Raw genomic sequence first — 19,803 nt, 5'->3', positions numbered from 1 at the left:
TCTGGCTACCAATCTTGATCCTCCTTGATCTGAGATGGCATATGCCTTAGCAGACCAGGTGCTCGGGAGCAGCAGCAGCAGCAGAAGGCCATTGCTTTCACCTCCTGCACGTGAGCTCCCAAAGGCACCTGGTGGGCCACTGCGAGTAGCAGAGTGCTGGACTAGATGGACTCTGGTCTGATCCAGCAGGCTAGTTCTTATGTTCTTATGTTCTTATATAGTATAGTAAAAAAATATAGTATGAACAAAGTATGATCAACTTCTGAACTAAGAATCATAGAATCATAGAGCTGGAAGAGACCCCCAGGGGCCATCCAGTCCAACCCCCTGCCATGCAGGAACACACAATCAAAGCACTCCTGACAGATGTCCATCCAGCCTCGCTTTAAAAACCTCCAAAGGAAGGGGAGACTCCACCCACACTTTGAGTGTAGCTTCCATTCCCTTGTCAAACAGCAAACAGTTCCTGACTGTCAGGAAGTTTTTTCTGATGTTTAGGTGGAATCTCTTCTCCTGCATTTTGAACCCATCATTCCTGGTCCAACATGACATCCCTTCAAATATCTAAACAGGGCTTCAAACTAAACATCCCCAGCTCCCTCAGTCGCTCCTTGAAGGGCGTGAATTCCAGACCTTTGACCATTTTGGTTGGTCTGATTTCTGTATAAACGGTAAAGGTTACGCAAATGTGTATTATTGAGCAACACAAGCTTCTTTGGGTCACCACTGGGGGAAAAGGTGGGATACAGGTGGTTTGAACACATAAATACCCAACCATTTTAATAGGAGATTGTGTACTGGTTACAAGCAGTGGACTCTGGAGAACTGAGTTGGAGCACCTTCCTTATGAGGAGAGGCTGCAGTGTTTGGGACTCTTTAGTTTGGAGAGGAGACATCTGAGGGGGGATAGGATTGAAGTCTATACAATTATGCAGGGGGTAGAAAATGTTGACAGAGAGACATTTTTCTCTCTTTCTCACAATACTAGAACCAGGGGGCATCCATTGAAGAAATGCTGGGGGAGAATTAGGATTAATAAAGGAAACACTTCTTCACGCCTAACGTGTGATTGGTGTTCTTGGAATCTGGTTACAGGAGGTAAGATGGCCAGTCTCTACCTGGATAGCTTGAAAAAGGGGCGTGGATAGATTTATGGAGGAGAAGTCGATCTATGGCTACCAATCTTGATCCTCCTTGATCTGAGATTGCAAATGCCTCAGCAGACCAGGTGCTCGGGAACAGCAGCAGCAGAAGGCCATTGCTTTCACCTCCTGCATGTGAGCTCCCAAAACGGCACCCTGTAATGGCATTTCGCAGCAGCAGAGAGCTGGACTAGATGGACTCTGGTCTGACCCAGCAGGCTAGTTCTTATGTTCTTATGTTCTTATGAGTTCAATTCCCCACTCCACCTGAGTGGCAGAGGCTTATCTGGTGAGCCGGATGTGTTTCCGCTCTCCTACATTTCTGCTGGGTGACCTTGGTCCAGTCACAGTTCTCTCAGAACTCTCTTTGCCCCACCTGCCTCACCAGGTGTCTGTTGAGGGGAGAGGAAGGGAAAGGAGCTTGTCGGCCACCTTGAGTCTCCTTACAGGAGAGAAAGGCAGGATACAAATCCAAACTCCTCTTCTGCTGCTGCTCACAGTCGCAATTGCCTGCACAGCCCTTTGCCTCAGTGGGCTGTTGTAGATCTCATGAGGTTTCCCAAGCATTGTGCAATTAGCATTTGTCTCCAACGTTGCTCCATCTGCAGGGCTGAGCCTGTGGCCAAGTAGGGAAAGGTCCCGAGTTCAGTCCCTGGCATCTTCCCTTTAAAAGGGTCAAGTAGGAGCGGGCGCGAAAGAACGCAGCCTGACAGCAACTGCACGGTGCAGCAGATTGTTCTTTGATGGGCCAAGTAGGGTTGCCAGCTCCTCCTGGAGATTTGTGGATGGAGTCTGGGGGAGGTGGGCTTCAGGGAGGGGAGGACCTAAGCAGGGTGGGGTGCCATAGAAGCCCCTCTCCAATGCAGCCATTTCCTCCAAGGGATCCGATCTTTGGAGTCTGGAGATCAACTCTATTGCCAGGAGATGTTCGGGTGCCACCTGGAGGTTGGCAACTGCAGGGCCCAAAGTACTTTCTGTGGATTATTTGGGCCTGTTTATGGTTGTTGTCTTTTCTGATGGTTCTGGCTTGAGAATACTAGGGGACCCCGTCTTTCCAGTGTGGCGTAGTGGTGAAGAGCAGGTGCACTCTAATCTGGAGAACTAGGTTTGATTCCCCACTCTGCCACTTGAGCTGTGGAGGCTTATCTGGTGAGCCAGATTAGTTTGTGCACTCCAACACATGCCAGCTGGGTGACCTTGGGCTAGTCACAGTTCTTTGGAGCTCTCTCGGCCCCACCCACCTCACAGGGTGTTTGTTGTTGGGGGGGGCGGAAAGGGAAAGGCGATTGTAAACCCCTTTGAGTCTCCTTACAGGAAAGAAAGGAGGGGATGTAAATCCAAACTCCTCCTCCTCCTCTTCTTCCTCTTCTTCCAAAACATCTCAGAACAAATTTGATGGGCTTAATGAATCACCAAAGTGACTTCTGGATTCGGCATTTCTGGCTAGAAGATGCTGGTTTAAAATGAACAAGGTTTGCTGGTGGCTATTAGCTAGTCCCATCCTGCCGATTTGGATGGCGCTGGGCAGGTGAGAAAGGAACATTCTGGATGATGGAGATAGAATTCAATGAAATCTGGATGAATGGATTCAGCAGCTGAATCTAGATTCAATGGGTGGATGAACACTTATCGGGGATGCTCTAGAGCAGTGGTGGCGAACCTTTGGCACTCCAGATGTTATGGACTACAATTCCCATCAGCCCCTGCCAGCATTGCCAATTGGCCATGCTGGCGGGGCTGATGGGAATTGTAGTCCATAACATCTGGAGTGCCAAAGGTTCGCCACCACGGCTTTAGAATCTAGATGGCTGATCTTGCACTGAACAGGAGGTTGGACCAAAGGGCCTGCATACCCCCGTCCAACTCTGATTCTACAAAATAGTTTGGCAGCCACCAATGTAGTCTTTTAAAGAAACTTTGCTGGCTGATAAGCCTGCAGGTTTCTTACAATGCGGCAAATGATTCCCTCACTTTCCATCGTATCTGACGAAATGAGCTCTCTCTCTCCTAAAAGCTCAGACTAGAAGAAATGTTGAAGAAGAAGAAGAGTTTGGATTTATATCCCCCCTTTCTCTCCTGCAGGAGACTCAAAGGGGCTTACAATCTCCTTGCCCTTCCCCCCTCACAACAAATACCCTGTGAGGTAGGTGGGGCTGAGAGAGCTCCGAGAACCTGTGACTAGCCCAAGGTCACCCAGCTGGCGTGTGTGGGAGTGTACAGGCTAATCTGAATTCCCCAGATAAGCCTCCACAGCTCAGGCGGCAGAGCTGGGAATCAAACCCGGTTCCTCCGGATTAGATACACGAGCTCTTAACCTCCTACGCCACTGCTGCTCCTGTTGCTAGTCTACAATAGATGTTGCTAGTCTAATAATAAATGTTGCTAGTCTACAATAGATGAATCCCTCTGGAGTTGTCAAGAAGGAGCCCAGAGGATCTCCTCGAGGCCCGTCGCTGGCTTGGGAGGGCACAGATGCCTTTAAAAGCTACCCCACCTTATCTTTCCACATGAACAGGTATCATGCACGCAAAGCGTCCGTCACTCTGCATTTGCTAGGAAACTGAGCCCGCGCAAAGCATCCCGGGGATTCAGGGACTCAGGAGTGGGAATCGGTGCACGGCTCTTGCACAAGACCCGCTTCACGCTCGATGCTTGGGCGGGAAGAATTACGAGGCCGCTGGGAAGATAAACACAGACCTTTGGCACCGGCTGAGGTCAGAGCAGCTGGAAGGGGCTACCTTGAAAGCCAAGAGATTACTAATGCGCAGAGAGGAGCCAGAGGGATTGCCCACCAAACGTCATCTTTACTTCCTCCCTCTCTGCTCCAGACCCTCTGCGCTATCGGACGGGCAGCCCTCCTACGCAACTGTGTGAGGCACTTCTAGGCCTTCAGGCCATCCGGCTCTCTCCGGACGTCCCCCCCTTTAATCCACTGAGGTCTGGTCTAAAGGTCTAAGACGTTGCATGGGGTGGCGGGAGGGGGGGGTCGATATCATAATCTCCCTGGAATTTAGTCCCATTCCTTCTCCAGCTTGTCTTAACTGTCTTCCTTCTTGGCTGTTATCGTAACCTCTATCTGTGGGTTCCGTGGGGCAGAACTTGGAAGGAGTTGCAAAGAAACTAAATTTAAAACAAAATGGTTTACTTCCTCAAAGGATAACACTTTTAAGATTAACATTCAACATTAACAATTTACAGTCCTTTTAGGTTGCATTTCAAGTCCTTATATTTACAATCTACTGATAAATGCCAAGTCCAATTCTTCCTGCTGGTGGTTGGCTTATGAAGACGTCAGAGGCTTGGTGAATGGGATCCAAGATGATGAAAGTCCCCAAATGAACTCCCCATCAATCATACATACACTTGCAAAGCCCTGAAACAATCAATTCTAATATTTACAACACAGCAAAAATAAACAACTCCCTTCCCACTAGCTCCCCAACAATCCTTTTTGCAGTTAATTTAAACAAGAAAGTGTTTAAGATAAGGTGACCACATGGTCACCTTTGTAAACCCGGGGATGGGGGTATGGCTGTGCCGCGATGCTTACACTGCGCTATGCTACGGAGTCAACCCAGAGGAGCACACCGCCTTCTGGCCGTCTAGAGCTGGAAACCGCAGCTTAAATCCCTGGAAGGCCGTCAGGTTCTGCGCCACATCGGCAGGCGGCGGCTGCTGCACTGCCTTGCTCCCCAGAAGGCAGTGCGGCAGCCTCCCGAAAATCGGGACAATGCAAGGAACCCGCGGGACGTGGGACAAATTGTGCGAAGGCGGGATTGTCCTGCCAAAAGCGGGACGGATGGTCAGCCTATGTTAAGAGCTTATAAAGAATTAAATCAAATTCCCAGCCTGGTAGCCTTGCTTTCTCCAACTTCACTACAGTTTTTTTTGCAGCCTTCTGCTGCTTTGAGTCTCCACCCCTTTCTCACTGGTGTAATGCCCATTGGGCAAAGGTGGGCAGCTGCCCAGGCATGCACTCTTGTGGGGGGCATCAAAATGCTGGGTCTGCTTTCACGGGCATTTTAGTGGTTTTCCATTTTTTACGGCCCGCAGGGGGCGCAATTTTTAGGCTAGTGGCACCACAATTACAGCATATCGTATCAGGAGATCGTCCTATATGCATTCCCCAAGTTTGGTGAGGTTTGGTTCAGGGGAGTCCTAAAGTTGCCATGGACTCCCCAAAGTGAATGCCCCATCCCTCATTGTTTCCTACCGGGAAAGCCATAGGAGTATAGGGCTACAGTTGAAATGAGGGTCCATGCACCTGTACCTCCTGAACCAAACTGCACCAGAATCCCTTGGGGGTATCGATTAGAGGGGCAGTCTCCCATTTGATGAGACCCTGGAAAGTTTGAGAGACCGTGCCTTCAAGAAATGTGCCCCCCCACAGCCTTAAAACCCCCCATTGACAAAGCAATGCAGAAGAAACTCAATGCAAAGAACAAAGATTCTTGGGCGGAAAATTTCTTAGGATGTTCCTGCAGGGGTGCATGGCTGGGATATCGGCACCAAAATTGCCTCAGGGTATCATCTGGAGATGCATGGCACCTCCCAAGCTTGGTGCGAAGGTTTGATTTCAGGGGCCAAAGTTATGAGACCCCTCTGGCCAACTGTAGCCCCATCTTCCTATTAGCTCCCATTCCGGAAACAATGGGGGGATGGGGCATTCCGCACTTTGGGAGTCCATAACTTTGGATAGCTCCTTGAACCAAACTCTCACCAAACTTGGGGAGTAGCCAACAAGTAAGCTGACAGATCAACACCTGATGATGAACAGCTGGGAAATTTTGCGCTGCTGATATGTCTCCAAAAATGCACTCTACTGGCACCAATGTCCTGGTGCAAAAAAGTTTTGGTCATGGTGGAGTGGCTGCCCATGTGGGGGGGGGGCATCCAACTCAGGTTTTGCCCAGGGCTACAGTTTGCCCAGGGCTGCCTCATTATGCCCCTGCCCTTTCTGGGTCAACCCATTCTGAACAGAGGGGTTGCAATATCACAGCAGATTGTAGACTGATATGCCACACCTTTAGTACTGGGTTTTTTTAAAAGTAAAGGCCATCCCAACTTGTACACCACCCCACAGGTCATTACAGACCTGTGGGGTGGCGTCACATCACATGGTTTGAACCTGCTTCCTCCGACAGCTACACATTATCCCCGGTAAGTTGGGCACTCGTTTGACCAACCTCGGAAAGATGGAAGGATGAGTCAACCTTGAGCAGTTACCTGAAACCGACTTCTGTCAGGATCGAACTCAGGTCGTGAGCAGAATTTGGGCTGCAGTACTGCATCTTAGCGCTCTGCACCACAGGGCGTTGTTACGGGGATTGATATTTCCCAGGGCTAACAGGGTCAGCTGCTGCTTGTGGCCCATCACAACGGTGATAAGGAGTGTCAGAGTTTGCACTTCGTTTCCAAAGAGAGACCCATGCGACCCCAGTAAGATTTCAGTTAGTCCAGAGGAGGGCAATCAAAATGGTAAAAGGTCTGGAATCCATGCCCTACGAGCTCCAGTTTTCCTTGTTACGCCCCTGCCCACAGGGGCATGCGCCTGGTGTGTCACACACACACCCTGCTCCCTTGGAGCTACGCCTCTGATGGGAGGACAGGGGGGGTGGAACTCTGAGCCCGCCCCCTCCGAACTCTGCGCGATCCGAACTTGCGGTAACATCCAAGATTCTCAGATGCGTTTTTATTTTTTTGGTGTTTTTCGCATTTTGGCCTGCAGGGAGCGTATTTTTAGAGATATTGGCTCCAAAATTTCAGGGTATCATTGCTCCAGCACATGAAGCCTGCTGGGTTCCACAAAAAACAGCTGCTTGGTACAGTCGCGTCGGGGGCCCATTGCCATGAACTTACTGACTCAATGAACATGCCCTGTTGGCTCACAGCTGCGACATATGCTCCCTTGCAAGGGAAACAAATTAAACCATGCATGGAAAGATATAAGCTGATGTACGCTGCGATTGCTGCTTACTTCAGTGCGACAGTCGGATTTTTAAACTATCCAGCCCCCTTGTGTCGATCCCCTCTGCCTGTGCCCCCCCCCCCCTGGCCTTTGCTTTCCGAAAGAATTAATTCGACAGTTGTGCTAAAGTAAAGGGACAGGAAATGTTTCATTTCTCCCCAGGGCAATTTAAACCATTGTCAGATGGCAGAAACAACGTTCCTTTTTTGGGTAATGGCAAAAGGATGTCCTTTGTTTCGCTGGGAAACAGCTGGGAACAGTCTTGCGTCTGGTTGTAACTGGACTCAAAAAAAAAAGACGTTCAGGAACAAGGCTGAGCTGTCTTGAAAAACACACAAACCCTGTTTCTGGGATTCAAAGGGCCGTCAGTGCCAACGGCTGCAGAGCAGAAATGCATCAAAATGGGGTCAAAACAGCTTTTCTAGATCCACGAGGGCCTCGGGGCCCCTTCCGCACGTGCAGAATAATGCACTTTCAATCCACTTCTGCAATTGTTTGCAAGTGGATTTTGCTCTTCCGCACAGTAAAATCCAGCTGCGAAGTGCATTGAAATTGGATTTATTTATTTATTTATTCTTTGGACTTTTATACCGCCCTATCCCCGAAGGGCTCAGGGTGGGGCATTATTGAAAGTGCATTATTGAAAGTGCACATTATTCTCTATGCAGGCGGTAAAGGGGGGGGCATGCCAAGAAAGGGAGTCCACAGAGTTTGGCCTTTGGCATACTCATTCATCTTGTGCTATTAGGTAAGCATAGAGTGTCAATAAAATCATGGATCACTGACTACCATTCCCAGCCCCTGCTAAGCATGGCCACTTGGCCCTGCTGGCATGTGGGCTGATGGGAATCGTAGTCCATGCAACCACCTGAGTTTATTGCCCATGCTCTAACTCCAGGTGTCAAACTTCTGGCGGCCCTCCAGATGTTATAGTGGACTCACATGATGCTGGCAGGGGATGATGGGAACTGTAGTCCATAACATCTGGAGGGCCGCAAGTTTGACACCTGTGACTTAAAGGGTTTGAATGTGCATTACTGAAGGGCAGGGAGTTGGACTTGATGGCCCTGGTGGTCTCTTCTGACCTGGTGGTAGGTGATGATTGAACGACCTGGTGGTGGGTGATGAGAACGAATTCCACCCAAGACCCTGGACACTGCTGCCAATCTGAATAGACAGCGCTGGTCTGATTTAGCTTAGGTTGCCAACTCCAGGTTGGAAGATTCCTGGAGGTTTTGGGGGTGGAGCCTGGAGAGCAAGGTATAAGGCCGTAGTGTCTATCCTCCAAAGAAGCCATTCTCTCCAGGGAAATAGACCTCTGAAGATCAGTTGTCATTTCAGGAAATCCATTTAGGCTGAGAGAGCTCAGAGAGAATGGTAATTAGCCCAAGGTCACCCAGCAGGCTTCATGTGGAGGAGTAAGGAATCAAACCCAGTTTTGAAGAAGAAGAAGAAGAAGAAAGAAAGAAAGAAGAAGAAGAAGAAGAAGAAGAAGAAGAAAGAAGGGGAAGAAGAAGAAAGAAGAGGAGGAGGAGGAGGAGGGAGGAGGAGGAGGAGGAGGAGGGAGGAGGAGGAGGAGTTTGGATTTATACCCCCCTTTCTCTCCTGTAAGGAGACTCAAAGGGGCTTACAACCTCTCCTTTCCCTTCCCCACCCCCCACAACAAACACCCTGTGAGGTGGGTGGGGCTGCTAGAGCTCCAAAGAACTGTGACTAGCCCAAGGTCACCCAGGAAGCTTCATGTGGAGGAGTAAGGAATCGAACCCAGTTTTCCAGATGATGATGATGATGATGATAATAATAATAATAATAATAATAATAATAAGAAGAGTAGTAGTAGTAGTAGTAGTAGTAGTAGTAGTAGTAGTAGTAGTAGTTTGGATTTATATCCCCCTTTCTCTCCTGTAAGGAGACTCAAAGGGGCTTACAACCTCCTTTCCCTTCCCCACCCCCCACAACAAACACCCTGTGAGGTGGGTGGGGCTGCAAGAGCTCCAAAGAACTGTGACTAGCCCAAGGTCACCCATCTGGCATGTGTTGGACTGCACAGGCTAATCTAGTTCCCCAGATAAACCTCCACAGCTCAAGCGGCAGAACGGGGAATCAAATCCAGTCCTCCAGATTAGAGTGCACCTGCTCTTAACCACTACGCCACTGCTGCTCCACAGGAGTCCACTGCTCATGTGGAAGAGTGGGAAATGGAACCCAGTTCTCCAGATTGGAGTCAGCCATTCATGGGGAGGAGTGAGGAATCAAATTTATTTCTCCAGATTAGAGTCTGCCGCCTTTAACCAGTACACCACGCTGGCTCTAATGTTTTGCTCTGTAAATGAAGTACGCATATACTTTGACCAAAGGGGTGTCCTCTCCCTCTAAGGACCCAAAACCTATATACACCCATGCTTTGGACAAATATTTTTGGGAATGTATTGCCTGATGTTTATTGCTTATTGTCGCTGTTGCAGCCAGTGGTGGGATCCAAACATTTTAGTAACAGGTTCCCATGGTGGTGGGATTCAAACAGTGGCGTAGCACCAATGGAGCTGGGTGGGCAATTCCACGGGTGTGCTGGCCGGACATTCTGGGGCGAGGGGCATTCCTGGGCGAGGGCTGTGGCAGACGCCGCCGCCATGCCGTCCTAAGCGGAGAAGCTTGAATGCACGAGAAGCCAGGCTGCCAGCTTCATGCCGGGTGCACCTCCTGCTAGACTGCTTCAAGTTCTAGCAGCTTACTGCTGAGAGGAGGAGGCTGCGGCAAGGCCAAAAATCACGTGGGCAAAATCAGCTCCATGAAGTAACCCTCTCTCGGCACACACAGATAATTAGTAACCTACTCTCGGGAACCTGTGGAGAACCTGCTGGATCCCACCAATCTGGTTGCAGCAGCTCTGGGGGGGGTGGGTGGTCTATCATAGTTACATTTAAACAAACAAACAAACAGGAGGGAGGAAGGGAAGGAAGGAAGGAAGGGAAGGAAGAAGTAAAGGAAGGGAAGGGAAGGAAGGAAGGGGAAGGAAGGAAGGAAGGAAGGAAGGAAGGAAGGAAGGAAGGAAGGAAGGAAGGAAGGAAGGAAGGAAGGAAGGAAGGAAGATCTGCATTGCGATGCCCCTCCTGCAGGGGGCTACAGCAAAGCGGCTGGTCTAGCACCATGCTGGCAGGGGATGATGGGAACTGTAGTCCATAACATCTGAAGGGGCGCGAGTTTGACACGTGTGGTCTAGACAGTTTGTGGTGGCGGCCAGCTGGCAAGATCTCAGGACTGGTTTCCCATGCTGGAAAAACATGCAGAGGTTCCCAATTTAGGTTGAAAAGGGTCGCACCGTTTACATGAACGCACACACATATTCTGGGAGTCAAGTCCGCACAGCCGCTGGCACGAAATCCGAAGGTCGCGTCATGGATGCTTATCTCTCCGGCACGTTCCATCCACTCGGCCGTTCCAGGGAGTCAGGAAACCCCCCCCTCGGGTGGAATCCAGCTCTCCCAAGAGGCCTCGTTCATCCTGTTTCGGTACCAGTCTGAAACCCCGCTGTCAGCTTGAGCCAGCGTGGTGTGGTGGTTAAGAGCTTGTGGATTCTAATCTGGAGAACTGGGTTTGATTCCCCACGCCTCCCACCTTGGAAGCTGTGGGCGGTGCCACTTTAGCTGGTGAACCCGGATGCGGGCCCCCACTCCTTCTTCATTCCCTGCTGGGTGACCTTGGGCCGGTCCCAGTTCTCTCAGTCTCTTCTCTAGCTCCCACCTGCTCTTCTGGGCAAAGTGAGGAGAGGGAAGGGAAAAGTTGCTCGTAAGCCTCCCTGAGTCTCCTTGCAGGAGAGAAAAGTGGGGGTATAAATCCAAACCCTTCTTCTCTTCTATTGGGACCACAATGCAGCCATTCAAAACCGGCCTTCTTTTGTGCTGGGCTTCTCCAGGCCTGACGGCACCTATTTTCAAACATCCTGGTTTAACTTTTGGACACACGAACGTCTTCATGTGTCTTGGAGCTGAGCTGACAGCATCACGGGAGAGCCAAGAAACAAACTTCTTTGCTGCAGCGGCCAGCCAGATCATTTAGGCAAGAGAGAAGCAGCCTTCCCTATCAGTTTGCCCGTCGGAGATACACTCTCTCTGAATCTGGAGGTTCCATTTCGCTGTTCGGGGCATTACCTGTCCACCGGCCTGCTTATTACCTCCTCACCCTTCTCCCATAGTTCTCTCTACCTTTGTGACACTTACAACTCCCCTGCGAAGGAGGACAGTCTGAGAAAGAATGGCAGGCTAGAAGGATGGTTGCCAAATCCGGGTTGGGAAATTCCTGGAGATATTTTTTTTTGGGGGGGGTGGACCCCGGGGAGAGCTGGGTTTAGGGAGAGTCCTCTGTGGGGTTCAACGCCACAGAGTTCCCCCTCCAAACCAGACGTTTTCTCCGGGGGAACTGACCCCTGTCATTTGGAGACCAGGTGTAATTCTGGGGAGGGGGTCTCCACGGCCCACCTGGCTGTCACGCAGTCTAGGGGGTCACTCCTAGAGGGCACAGGTGGGTCACTTCACTTGGCTCCTCCAGGATGCTTTCACAGGACTACAGTTATCATCCCCTGCCAGCACCATGCTGGTGGTAGCTGATGGGAATCTGTAGTCCATAACATCTGGAGGGGTCAAGCGAGTGACCCCACCTATGCCCCTAGGAGCAGTGATGTAGAACCTCTTAGCCTCCAGATGTTATGGATTCGGCATTCCCATCAGCCCCTGCCAGCATGGCCAATTGGTTGGCAGCATGGCCAATTGGCTGGCAGGGGCTGATGGGAATTGCAGTCCATAACATCTGGAGTGCCAAAGGTTTGCCACCACAGCCCTAGGGTCTGTTCATGTAGGGGGGCGTTTCCAGACACTCCCTGGGGCATCCCTTCAGCAAGAAATTTTGTGAGGCTTTCAAGAGATGTCTCAGAGGTCGGCTGCCATTGCCTGCCTCTCTGTGTAGGGTACAGCCATGACTTCCCACAGGGGGGGGGGGTTCTCCCACCTGGCAGCCATTCCCAAGCCTCCCCAGCTGCGCTCCGGGAGGGTTGGCATCCTGCATGGCTTCCCGCCCGTGCTGGAAGAGGAAGGGGAGGCTCCCGCCGGCCGCCTCCCCCACAGCTGCGCCAGAGGTGCCGCTAACGAGAGCCAGATGTGGCGGGAGGGGAGGGGAGGCGCGGGGGGGGCGGGCGGGATTGGTCAGCGGCCGGGCGCCGGGCGGCCAATGGCGGCGCCAGGGAGGCGCCTGGGTCCCCGCCCCGGGCATTCCCTGGACGGCGGGGCTGTGGCCGAGCGCGGAGGGGCCCCCGGAGCCGAAGCATGGCCGGGACGGGGCGGCTGCTGCTGCTGGTGCTGGCGGTGCTGCTGGTGGGCGCCGGCGCCGTCGGGGGGTCCCTGCTGCCGCGCGCGCAGCTGCTGCCCTTCGGGGCGCCCAGCGGGGACCAAGCGCTGCCCGACGGCGACGACGAGAGCTCGGAGGCGCTCAGCCTGGCCGGCCCGCTGCCCTTCTACGAGACCCGCTTCAGCCAGCTCTACGTAAGTGGGGCCGCCCCTTCTCCACCCCAGCCTGGGGGGCCGGGACAAAACTCCCCTTTCCTGGGCGACGCCTGCTCTCCTGGGCCAGGATGGGGAGGGGTTTGGACCAAAAGCCCCCCTCCTCCTCCCCCCTTCTCTCCCCTCCTCCCCCCTCCCTCCAGGTCTAGCTTCCTCCAGGCTGCTGGTGGATTTCGCCTGTTGGCCTCTGGAACTCCCCGTCACGGCATGGCCTGAGAAGAAGAAGAAGAGTTTGGATTTATATCCCCTTTCTCACCCTTCTGCAGGAGACTCCTAAGGTTTACAGAATCTCTTGCCTCTTTCCCTCCCTCACAACAAAATTCGGCCCAGAGGTGTGGGGTGGGGCTGAGAGAGCTCCGGAAGAACTGTGACTAGCCCAAGGTCACCCAGCTGGGGCGTGTGATAGGCTGCAGCATTGCTAAGCACCTGAGGCAGGGAACCTGCGGCTCTCAGATGTTGGAACTGAATTCCAGAATTTCATCAGCCCTCTACCAGCATGGCCACCTGGCCATGCTGACAGAGGGGCTGATGGGAATTGTAGTTCCTGGACATCTGGAGAGTCTGCAGGTTCTCTACCCCCACCAACTCCTGAATTCCCCTAAGAATGATCGCTTCACCTGGCGCTTTCCTTCGCTGCAGCCAGTTGATGGGCCCCCGTGTAGGTGTCGAGCGGCTTTCACGACCAGATTCAAACTGGTTTGCGGTGGGTTTTCCTGGCTGTGTGGGCTGTGGTCTCATGGATCTTGTTCCAACGTTTCCAGGGCTTCTGCATCTGTGGCTTCGCATCTTGAGGTGAGTGTGTATCATGCAGAGGGAGGGTCCTGTTTCGCCACACACTGTGTCTGTTTTAATCTGCACGAGGCTCTCTCCCATCCGCAGGGTGTTAGTGGTTAGCGAGCGCCTTTCTGTTGTTTGTCACTCAATGGTGGCTATGTAGGGTTTTCAAGGCAAGAGATGTCTAGAGGTCCTTTGCTGGGCTGCTCTGCCTCTCTGTGGGACGCCATAAAATGTTTCTTGGCTGCTTCTCCCCAACTGTCACCCCAGAGTGGTGACCCTGTATAGCAGGGGGAGGGGAGGTCCAACTCTGGTGCCCCAGATGTTCCAATTGGCCAAGCTGGCAGGGGCTGATGGGAATTGTAGTCCATGAGCATCTGGGGCCCGAGAGAGCTGGGATTACCCCCCTGCTGGAACCCCTCAAGGGGAGGGCGGTATATTAGGATGGATGGATGGATGGATGGATGATAGGTGGGTGGGTGGAAGGGTGGGTGGATAGATGGATGGACTCAGCTTCCTCCCTCCCTCCTTAGCTTCCGTTTGCTTCCTCTTCCTTCATCTCCTCCTTCCTCGCTCCCTCTCTCCTTCCCTCCTTCCTTCCTTGGTGGTCTCCCATCTGAATCCTAACCAGGACCAATCCTGCTTAGCTTCTGAGGGATGATGAGGTCAGACTAGCCTGGGCCATCCATGTCAGGGCAGACAAACGGAGGTCCCTTCCTGCCTCTGCATAGCAACCCTCGACTTCCTTGGTGGTCTCCCATCCAAATCCTAACCAGGGCTGAACCAGATTCCATGACACAAGATCCGGTAGCCTGGGCTGCCCCATTCCAGGTCAGGAGTTATCCAGGTCTTCTACCATCGTGGGGATCTCTTTTGTTTCACTTGCTCTTTCCCCCCACCTCCCATTCCAGAGTCGGGACCTCAATGGGAATCATTTCCTACTCCCAGGACTTCCCTCAGGGGAGACCCAATGCACGCGGGACTACTTCATTTCCCTACAACTATTCTTCTGCCATCAGCCTCCTTCCTGGCAGACATTGACACCAGCTTTGGGAGGGGCAAAATCTACTACCGCCAAGACGAGTCCCAGGAGGTGCTGGAGCAGGCCAGGCAAACTAAGCCAATCCTCGGCTGGAGCTTCCGAGTGCCTTGAGCTTCGGCCCCCACCGCCCGCGTTTTTGTGCGCTTACCTTGGGAGAACGGGTGGCCACTTCTGAAGAGTGTCGCCCAGAACCGGAGCCCACTCATACCAGATACAGGTGAGATAATGCTCAAAGGGGTGCTGTTAGAGACCATATTTCACCTGAGCTGCGCCGTCTGCATTGGTTACCGGCATGGACGTAGGTAAGGGGGGCGGTCTCGGGTTTGAACACCCCCCATTCATGTCCGAAGCTCCGCCCCTCCGTTTGTGGGTTTTAAAAACATTTTAGCGCTTTTATGGTTTTTGGCCTTCAGGGGGGACATTGTTTGGGGCTAGCAGCACCAAACCTTCTAGAGGATTGTTTGGAGTAATTTCCTGGATGATACTTCCCGGTTTCAGGAGGCTTGGTTCAGGGGGTCCAAAGTTATGGACTTCCCAAAGCGTATGCCCCATCCTCCATTGTTTTAGTGGGGAGCTAATAGAAGATGAAATGCTACATCTCTTTGAGGGTCCATAACTTTGATGTCCTTGAACCAAACTTCACCAAACATGGGATGTAACTTCATCAGAAGAGTTCTGGCTTGATACCACCCAGGTTTCTGTGAAGTTTGGTCCAGGGAGTCTCAAAGTTATGGACTCTCAAAGGGGGGGTGCTCCCCCATCCTCATTGCTTCCACTGGAGCTAATAGGAGACAGGGCTACACCTTGGACCCCTGAACTCAAACTTCACCAAAATCCCAAGTGGTATCATTAGGAGAGACTCCTCAAAGATAACCTGAAAGTTTGGTGCTTATAGCTTAACAATTGGGACCCCTGGGACAGCAGGTGGCCCCTACTTCCCCAGATTCTCTTTTTTTAAATCCACCCCTTCACAAGGGATTTAAAAGGAGAATCTGGGGTCCTCAGTTTAGAAGAAGAAGAAGAGTTTGGAGCCTATATCCCCCCCTTTTCTCTCCCTTTTAGGGAGACTCAAAGGGGCTGGCAAATCTCCTTTCCCTTGCTCCCTCACAACAAACACCCTGTGAGGTGGGTGGGGCTGAGAGAGCTCCAAAAAGCTGTGACTAGCCCAAAGTCACCCAGTTGGCATGTGTGGGAGTGCACAGGCTAATCTGAATTCCCCAGATAAGCCTCCACAGCTCAAGCGGCAGAGCAGGGAATCAAACCCGGTTCCTCGAGATTAGAATGCACCTGCTGTTAACCACTATGCCACATTGAAAGTGATGCTGCTTCAGGGTGGGGGATAATCCACTTGAAACAGCACCATCACTGTTGTTTAATACAGGGACCAGACCCCAGATTCTCCCTTTAAGGTGGGATTTTAAAAGGAGAATTTGGGTTCTTCTAGTTCAAACACCCATTGGAAGCGATATGCTTGGGGGGTGATTCCTGCATCACAGAAATGCCCGGGGCGCAAAACTCAGATTTTGCACTAGGCTCCATTTCTCTTTTCCTCTATGCCTCTGCCCAGAGGGGAGGGGAGGGGCAGGGCAGGGGAGTCTGCCCTCCCCGACCTCTAGGATTATCTGCTTTTATAAGCTGAAATGAAGGGCTTGGAAGGCGTGGCCATGCCCAAGGTGGGTGGGTAAAATCTCCTGAACCCCCCCCCCCCCCCCATAAAAAATCTATACCCTACGTCCCTGAGCCCCACCCTGGCCTCTCTCTGGAGATGCACCATCGGTGAAGGAAGACGATTTCCAAACCGTTGGAAACTCATCCTGTTTGGTTAACTGTTTGAACCCGAGTGGGTTTTTTTTCCCTTTTGGGTCCGTAGATGGGATTCCCTCTCTTGCAAATGACTCATGCACATACCACCGGGGTAGGGGAAAGCTTCAAATTTTCCACTGTCCTAGAAAGGAACCTCTTGCAGAAACTTGTAGAGTGGGGTTGGGTATGAATGTTTGTGTTTGTTCAAGTGGGCCACCCCGGTAGGAGAGAAGATCCCAACCCAGGAAAAGAGAGGATTCCATTCTATCTGGTTCCCCGGAGTGCCGCTTTTTTCTTTTTTCAAAAGATGGGAGGGGTAGGAACATCTCGACAGTCCAGGGTGGTCCGACATACAGCTTCTAAGCAGTAGTAGAAGAAGAGGAGTTCGATTTATACCCCACCTTTCTCTCCTGTGTAGACCTGTGGGTGATTTTACAAGCTCCCTTTCCTTCCTCGCCCACAACAGACACTCTGCTGAGATAGTGGGACTGAGAGAGAGTTAGGAGAGAACTGTGATCAGCCCAAGGACACCCTGTAGGAGGCGGAAATGCATCTGGTGCAATCTCAGATAAGCCTCTCACACCAGGGTGAGGAGTGTGTGGCACCAAACCCCGTTCTCCAGATTAGAATCCACCTGCTCTTAAACCACTTACACCATGCTGGCTCTCTCAACTGTTGTAGGGGAACTGGCAGAGTTCCTTACTTCTGCACGGGAACTGAGCTGCCGGTGAGTGCGTTCCTGCCTTTTGTGCGCCTAGATCTGTACGGCACCAATATGGTATTTTGTGCAGCTTTGCGCTGTACAGCTTACAGGAAAGCAATTTCCATTAAATTTGGGCACATAAGAACTAGCCTGCTGGGATCAGAATTCAGAGTCCATCTTAGTCCAGCTCTTCTGTTACTGCAGTGCCCCCCCAGGTGCCTTTTGGGAGCTCACAAGCAGGGAGTGAGCACGGCCTGCTGCTGCTGCTGCTCCCGAGCACCTGGTCTGCTAAGGCATTTGCAATCTCAGATCAAGGAGGGTCTATGGTAGCCATAGATCGACTTCTCCTCCATAAATCTGTCCAAGCCCCTTTCCCTGCTCTCCTCTATGGCTTGACTCCTTTGGCCTGGCTCCTGCGATCTCAGATGGTCAAATTTGGAGGGCACTTAAAAATAGAAGGATGGGGCAGGGGTGTCCAACCCCGGCCCTCCAAATGTTCACGAACTACGATTCCCATGTGCCCCTGCCGGCGCCCAGCAACTGAGTGGAATTTCGAACCCGGCTCTCCAAGATCCTAGTTCAGCACTTCGTCCACTACGCTAGAGTAAGCTTCATGCAAGAAAGTTTCTGTTTGCTCTGGTTTGATGTCCGTTTCCTCATCCTTTCAATCCCGGGCCAAATCAGCTGTGTTGACACAACGCAGTGAGCGTCTCTCTCTGGGGCTCAGCCCTGCGTATCATGTTGACGATCCACTTGCTTTCGTAACTTGCCATTGGGAAATGCTGGGAAATTGTGAAGTGAGGAATCCCCTGCCCTTGGTGCCCGGGGGTGAATGGCGGTGGCTTTTGTGTGCCTAGGTCAGTGATGGTGAAATCTTTCTTTCGGAGACCGGAAAGTGCTCCAAATCCAAAACCCAAAAAACCCACTTATTTATCGCAAAGTGCCAAGATGGCAATTTAATCTGAATACTGAGGTTTTAGTTTAGAAAAAATGGTTGGCTCCGAGGGATGCGTTACTCGGGAGTAAGCTTGGTGGTAGTTGGTGGCTTTGCTTTGAAGCAAGCAATCCTATGGGAACTCTTCGAACGTGGGTGAATCACTAATTCTCTAGAAGGAAAGTTTTACTCATAAGCAAGCCCTCCCATTGCCAGCAACCGAAATTTGGTAATACTCCCAGGTAAAGGATTGTGCTTTAGTTCTTTGCATGAAAATCAGTGGGGTTTAACAGTGCTTAATGGGGTTACCTATACTGCTTCCACAAAACTAGGTATTCAGTTTAATGCTAATAATCAAGCCCAGCGGCCCAGGCCAGCCTAGATGTGAGGGGGGAGTGACTCTGTTTGCGCGTGCCCACAGAGAGGGCTCTGAGTGCCACCTCTGGCACCCATGCCACAGGTTCGCCATCACTGGCCTAGATCTATGGGGCGCACACTTTCCAAAGAGATATCAGTGGCACATTCCTTGCTTCCGTATAATTTTGGGGAAGGTGGGGACACAACTCATAATTGGCAGAGCAGAACCATTGAAGGTCCTGACTCTGCAGTGCAAGTAGCTGGATTCTCAGGTCCCCGTTCGCAGAAAGATCTCCAGACCCCAGGACCCCCCCCCCTGCCAGCCATCACATCTCACAGCAGACAGCACTCGAAATCCAGGAGCAAGGGATAGGAGATAGCAGTATGGAGATAGGGTTGCGGAGAAGTTAGAGTGATGAACGTCAATGGTGGCGAATAGTCAGATGCCCAGGAGTGGATCGAGTCATTTTATCAGCTCCCCGCCAGTTAACGCCAATTGGCTGTGCTGGCAGGCTGATGGGAATTGTAGTCCATGAACATCTGGATGCCTGGCATAGGTTCGGGCCACCACTGGATTCAGAGCAGGTATCCTGCAGTACTTCCGGGCGCTCTCCAGATGTTTCATGAACTACAATTCCTATTTAGGCCACTGTCAATAGCATGTGGATCGTAGAAATCCTATCAGCCCCAATTGGCCATGCTGGCAGGGGCTGATGGGATTTGTAGTCTATGAACATCTGGAGAGCCACAGGTTGCAGACCTAGGTTAACCTATTACAAATCCATCCAATAGCACCATTGTCTAGCCCACATTTTACTAGCTTGCTTGCAAGAATATCACAGGGCACCTTATCAAAGGCCTTACTGAAATCAAAGTATGCTACAACCGCAGCATTCCCTTTGTCTACCAAGCTTGTCACTCTTTCAAGAAAAGGAGGTGAGATTAGTCTGGCATGACTTGCTTTGAAAAACCCATAGTGACTTTTGGCGATCATGGCCTTGCGGTGGGATCGGGAGGAGAAGATGAAAACGTTACACTCTGCACTTGTGTCTCCCGAACGGTTGCACTTAGAGCCCTAGTCATGAGATAGATCTGTATTTCTAAAAACAAAACTGAACCAAAACCAATAGGCGATTCTCTCTTTCTCTCTCGCTTACTGACTGACTGCAAAATATTCCTATGAAGGGTGATGATGGCTGAATTTTGCATCAGGATTACAGGATTCAGTTATCATTCTGGCCAGCATGGCCAATTGGCCCAATTGGCCATGCTGGCAGGGGCTGATAGGAATTGTAGTCCATAACATCTGGAGTGCCAAAGGTTCGCCACCACGGGCATAAATGGAAAATACAGGAAGCCGCAACAGGACTTAAGGGAGTTTTTACTGCTTCCTATTTCTGCTGAAACCAGTTCTGGTTTGGTTTTCAATTCTGTCTGTTTCTGGTTTTCATCTTTGTGCATTGCCTTTTAAACTGTTTGCAAGCTGACTCTCTCGAGTCAGCTTGCAAACAGTTTAAGAGGCGATGCACAG

The 19,803-nt window shown here is 51.5% G+C and overlaps 1 protein-coding gene across 1 annotated transcript in view; it reads left to right on the top strand.

The window, feature by feature from the left end:
• Positions 1 to 12,372: 12,372 nt before the first annotated feature.
• NID2 (nidogen 2) overlaps positions 12,373 to 19,803 on the top strand; it is a 76,110-nt gene continuing 68,679 nt past the window's right edge. The window contains 3 exon segments of the mRNA XM_048484678.1: positions 12,373 to 12,645; positions 14,345 to 14,583; positions 16,346 to 16,462. Coding sequence (XP_048340635.1) covers positions 12,426 to 12,645; positions 14,345 to 14,583; positions 16,346 to 16,462 — 576 coding nt within the window. The 5' untranslated portion in view covers positions 12,373 to 12,425.

This window comes from Sphaerodactylus townsendi, linkage group LG02 (genome assembly GCF_021028975.2).
Source record: "Sphaerodactylus townsendi isolate TG3544 linkage group LG02, MPM_Stown_v2.3, whole genome shotgun sequence".
Taxonomy (NCBI): domain Eukaryota; kingdom Metazoa; phylum Chordata; class Lepidosauria; order Squamata; family Sphaerodactylidae; genus Sphaerodactylus; species Sphaerodactylus townsendi.
Note: the sequence above shows the minus strand (reverse complement) of the source record. Positions and strands in the feature narration are given on the sequence as shown.